The sequence below is a fragment of the Pteropus alecto genome, unplaced genomic scaffold (genome assembly GCF_000325575.1).
Source record: "Pteropus alecto unplaced genomic scaffold, ASM32557v1 scaffold339, whole genome shotgun sequence".
NCBI lineage: Eukaryota > Metazoa > Chordata > Mammalia > Chiroptera > Pteropodidae > Pteropus > Pteropus alecto.
In genome coordinates this window covers 1031619-1035875 of record NW_006442509.1, presented here as the reverse complement: position 1 = coordinate 1035875, position 4257 = coordinate 1031619, and the positions used below count along the sequence as shown (strand labels likewise).

The following is a 4257-nucleotide window of genomic DNA, read 5'->3' as shown; positions in this document are numbered from 1 at the left end:
CCCAGGCCTGACCCGCCGGCTTCGGCCCCCGCTCCCGCGCGTCTCAGATGGCGTCTCAGGCTGTCCCCGCGCTGGCGCGCCGCCTGGCCTCTTGGAGTCAGCAGGCTGGGTTTCCAGCATCGTTTGAACTCCGTTGTTCGGATCATGGAGCCAGTGACCGGTGGGGCCTTCTGTGGACTATCTCCTGTGACGCACACCTCAAGGGCTGCCTGCCTCAGCCAGGGTGCCTTGGCCTGTCCAGTGGCGGCCCTGAGCCTGTGCCCCTCAGGCCCCACGTCCAGACTGTGCCCACGGCCTGCTGGGGATGCTCCGGCAGCTGCTGGGCCGCTGTGGGTGAGGCTCTGTCCCCTGCCTCCACGTGGCCGGTGGGAGTTCCATGCTCCCACCGGGCCTCCCTGCCTGCACTTCCTTTGGGAGCAGATCCCGCTTGTCCCTGGGGGCCAGTGAGGTGGCCCCAGGTGCCAGCCATAGGGACACCAGCCCCTGCGGGGTGTGGGCCCTGTGGCTGGACTGGCGTTTCTGTGGTCCCGGTGCTCACGTTTTAAATGATGCTGCTTCTCCTTTTTTTTTTTTGGCTGATACATGAGAAACCTCAGGGCCTCTGGCGAAGCTGGTGTGGGGCCTCGTCCCCGCCTTCTGAAGTGGGTTAACCCTGACTGACCTCACGGGGGACGGAGGAATGCTCACAGGCCAGCCTGGAGGCCACGCGTCCCAGGTCCCAGGAGCCAGCCACGCTGCTCTGCGAGGTGAGGGCCCGAACGCATTAAACACCGTGCAACCCGTGTGAGGGGCTCCAGCTTCTGTGCCGGCCTGGGGGGCTGCCGGGGGCCACCAGTGGCCGAGAGAGGGACCCAGGCAGGGACCCACACCGGGGCCCAGCATGGTCTTGATGCTGCCCATCCGTGGCCCACACCGGCAGGGCCCAAAGGCAAGGCCACTGTCCCCTCTGCAGCCCCTCCGGTGTACACCACAGCCACTGCCGGCCTCTGCCTCGCGATGCCAGAACTGGCCACTCTCATGCCTGAGCTCCTCGGCCCCCAGGGCAGCACTGGCATGTCTCGAGGTACAGGTAGGCCCTGCTCCGTGCAGGGTGCACAGCCCTTGGGGTCAGATGCCTCCTGGAGCCTGACCGGCAGCAGCAGCTCTGGGGGCTCATGGTGCTGGGCAGCGGAGCCCAGGGCAGACCCCAGGAAGCAGGCTTAGGGGGGCTGTTAGCCCCAGGAGGCCTGAGCAGAGAAAGGTCATCTACACACGTGCATCTGGGTACACCCGTGGACGTCTACACATGGCCAGCTACAGCCGTGTGTGCCTGCTCACTGTGCCCCTCAGTCTGCCAGCTCGGTGGCACAGGGACAGGCTCCCAAGGACTCATCTCATGGCAATGAAGCTGCTCGAAAACCCCGTGCAAGCGGTCCTTTGTATTGGGGTCCTGTGTGGAACCCCGTCAATCACCAGGACCAGCTCCTCTGGCTTACAGCTGCAGCGCAGACAGACCTTGAGGCAGTGGGCTCTGGTCCTCCAGGGTGACCACCAGTGGGGACTCCCACCAGCTTCCCCGGAGATACCCACATGCACCCCAAAATGTCCTCTGAAGCCCTCCCTCAAAGACAGTGATGGGAGTTTGCTGAGACGCGCTGGCGCAGACGGTGGTGAGCCAGGGCTGAGGGCTTGTGGCCTGCTCGGGGGCACGGCCCAGGCCTGTCCGTGACCCCTCCACACGGCCCCCAGGGCTCCGCCGCGCAGGCCCCGGGCTGGCGGGGGTGCTGGTGCAGGACATGCGTGCTGTCTCCTCGCTTCTGTGGTTTCTGAGTGCCCCATCCTGCAAGGGGAACTCCGCCCCGCCGCCCGCCCCTGCGCTGGCTCAGCAGGACGTAGTCCGGTCAGACCTGGGGCAGGGGCTGGGACGAGCTCAGCGTGGAGGCTGCAGGCGTGGGGGTTGGGTGTCCTCGCCCTGGGAACGGAGTGGAGCCTGGGACAGGGCTCTGCCACGCCCTGGTCTGCGCAGCCCTGCAGACACCCAGCATGGCCTTGACTGGGTTGGGCTCTGGGCTGGGCGTGATCCCACCGATTGCTTAGGAAAGCAGCATGGGACAGAGACCCCACAGGGCAGGACTGGCTCTGGGGGAAGGGATGGACCGGCCGCCTGCACATACAGCACTGCGGGATGGGGGGACCCGCAGGAGCCAGGGTCAGCAGGGGCGTGAGACCCAACCAGGGAGGGTCACAGCGAGGCCAAGGAGGGCGTCTCCCGTTGCACCCGGGGCTGAGCCGTCCTGGCTGCTGGCTGGTGGGGACAGACAGAACCTTCTCTGCTGCTGCCACAGCCGCTGGGTCAAGGGGAGGGAGGCTGCGGCAGGCCTGCGAGCGTCTGGGTCTTACGCATGAGAAGAGGCTCTGGGCAGGAAGCAGCACCTACCTGGGCGCCTGGGCGCCCGGGCAGAGAGGCGGGAGTCGGCCTCCTGCCAAGAGCAGCCAGGTGGATCCTGGTCTGATTTGGGCCAAGAGGGCTCCATGGGCACCGAGGACATGACTGAGCCAGACCAGCTGGTGCCTGGGCAGGGGGCGGAGCAGAAGAAAAGTCTTGACACCAGGCTTTGGGTTTTAAACTTTTTAAAAAATACACTCTTTGGCTTCCTTTTATTTCTGGACGATTACAGGAAATGTGAACCACACAGGAACACGTCCCTGCCGGCCCCACCCTTGGGTGCCAGCTGACGCTCTCTGCATTGGGGGTTTCTCCACTTCCCCCTGCCACCTGGCCTTCTCTCGGGCCATCTGTCCGTCCTTCCGTCCGTGTGAGCAGAAGCCCTACTTGGAGGAGGTCGTGAGGCTGTTCTCGATGCAGAGGACGATGAAGGCGTTGTGGCAGCTTGCGGCTTTCTGCTCCAGCAGCTTGCCTGCCAGCAGCGAGGACGCCTGGCCTGTGGCTGTTGCGGCCTCTGTCCTCCACGTCTCACAGTAGCTCTCGGTCAGCCGGCGCCCACTGGGGTCCGAGCCGTGCCAGACACTCTTCTGGGGCCTGCAGGACACAGTGGGTGTCAGTCCTGCCTGGGCCCTGCTCCCAGGAGGAGCAGGCACCACCTCCCGCACCTCACCCCATGCAGCTGCGGCTGCTGCTGCTGCTTTTGGGGGCAAAGCCCCAGGAGCAGGCCCGGGACCCCTGGGGACTTCTCAGTGAGGGCGGGGCCGCATGGTAGTCTGACACCTAACCACTGTGTAAGAGCCTGAGAGCCCTCACTCGTGACCAGCAGAGGGATGACGGGTGTGGGCAACCTGGCAACTGGCGAGCAGCAGAGGTGCCCACCTGCCCCGATCCAGAGGTTCCGTGTGGGGCGATTTACAGGAGCCAGCGCGGCCGGGGCGTGCACTGACCAGCGGCCAGCCGGTAGCCGCCGGCCGGTGTCCGCGCAGGGGCGCAGCAGGCCGGCGAGGGGGTTTCCCACGCACCACCGGGGACGATGTCCTCACTGGCGCTCCCGCGGCAGACGCGCAGTGCGGCCTGGCTTATGTGACCCAGAGCCGGCGGCCGCTCACGGGGACACCTACCAGGTGGGGTGCTGCAAAACGTCTCTGCCGTCGAAGGAGAGGATGCGGGCGCCGGGCTTCAGCGGGGCCTCGGAGCCAGAGAACAAGGCCCCCCAGCTGGGGAACAGCTCCTCGTCCTGTGGGGGCGGGAGGGGGTGTCGTTTGTTCTGTCTCTGGTCACCTCCGCCGGAGCCCGGGCTGCCAGGCGCCTCGGACCCCGCGTCTCCCTGGGGTGCCCCCTCCCCAGGCACACTCCCCAGCCTGGGCCCCGGGGCGGAGCAGCTCTAGTGGTTCCGAAATGCGGGCGCAATGGAGCATGCGCAGTGGAGCATGCGGGAGCCCCCGGCGCGGGGCGTCGCCGACACTGCAGCAGGGGCAGCCCGAGGGGCGTTTCCCAGCGCGGGCGGGGCCGGGGTGCTGAGGGTCTCGTGACCTGAGGTGAGCCCCGAACACCAGGACCCGGCGGGGTGGCAGGGGTGCCGGGACGAGGCCACCGGGGGCTGTGTGGGTGCCTGGGGGAGGCTCGGGCAGGAGCTGCCCAGTGCCCCGACCCCCGCCCGGGGCCGCACCCACCCTGAGGTTGACGACGGGCACGTTGGCGCGGTCCGCCCGGCGCACGATGCTGTGCAGGTCCTGCAGGCGCGAGGACAGGAAGGCGCGGAAGGTCCCCGCCAGCCCCGCGGCCCGCGCCTGCTGGAAGCACTGGAGGTCGGCCCCGCGGACCGCGCAGGC

The 4257-nt window shown here is 67.4% G+C and overlaps 1 protein-coding gene across 1 annotated transcript in view; it reads right to left on the bottom strand.

The window, feature by feature from the left end:
* Nucleotides 1-2593: 2593 nt before the first annotated feature.
* Nucleotides 2594-4257, bottom strand: part of COL18A1 (collagen type XVIII alpha 1 chain) — a gene marked incomplete at its 5' end in the record, with an annotated part of 80889 nt that continues 79225 nt past the window's right edge. The window contains 3 exons of the mRNA XM_025040315.1: nucleotides 2594-3019; nucleotides 3547-3662; nucleotides 4099-4256. Of these exons, the coding sequence (XP_024896083.1) occupies nucleotides 2809-3019; nucleotides 3547-3662; nucleotides 4099-4256 (485 nt within the window). The remainder of the gene's footprint in view (nucleotides 3020-3546; nucleotides 3663-4098; nucleotide 4257) is intronic.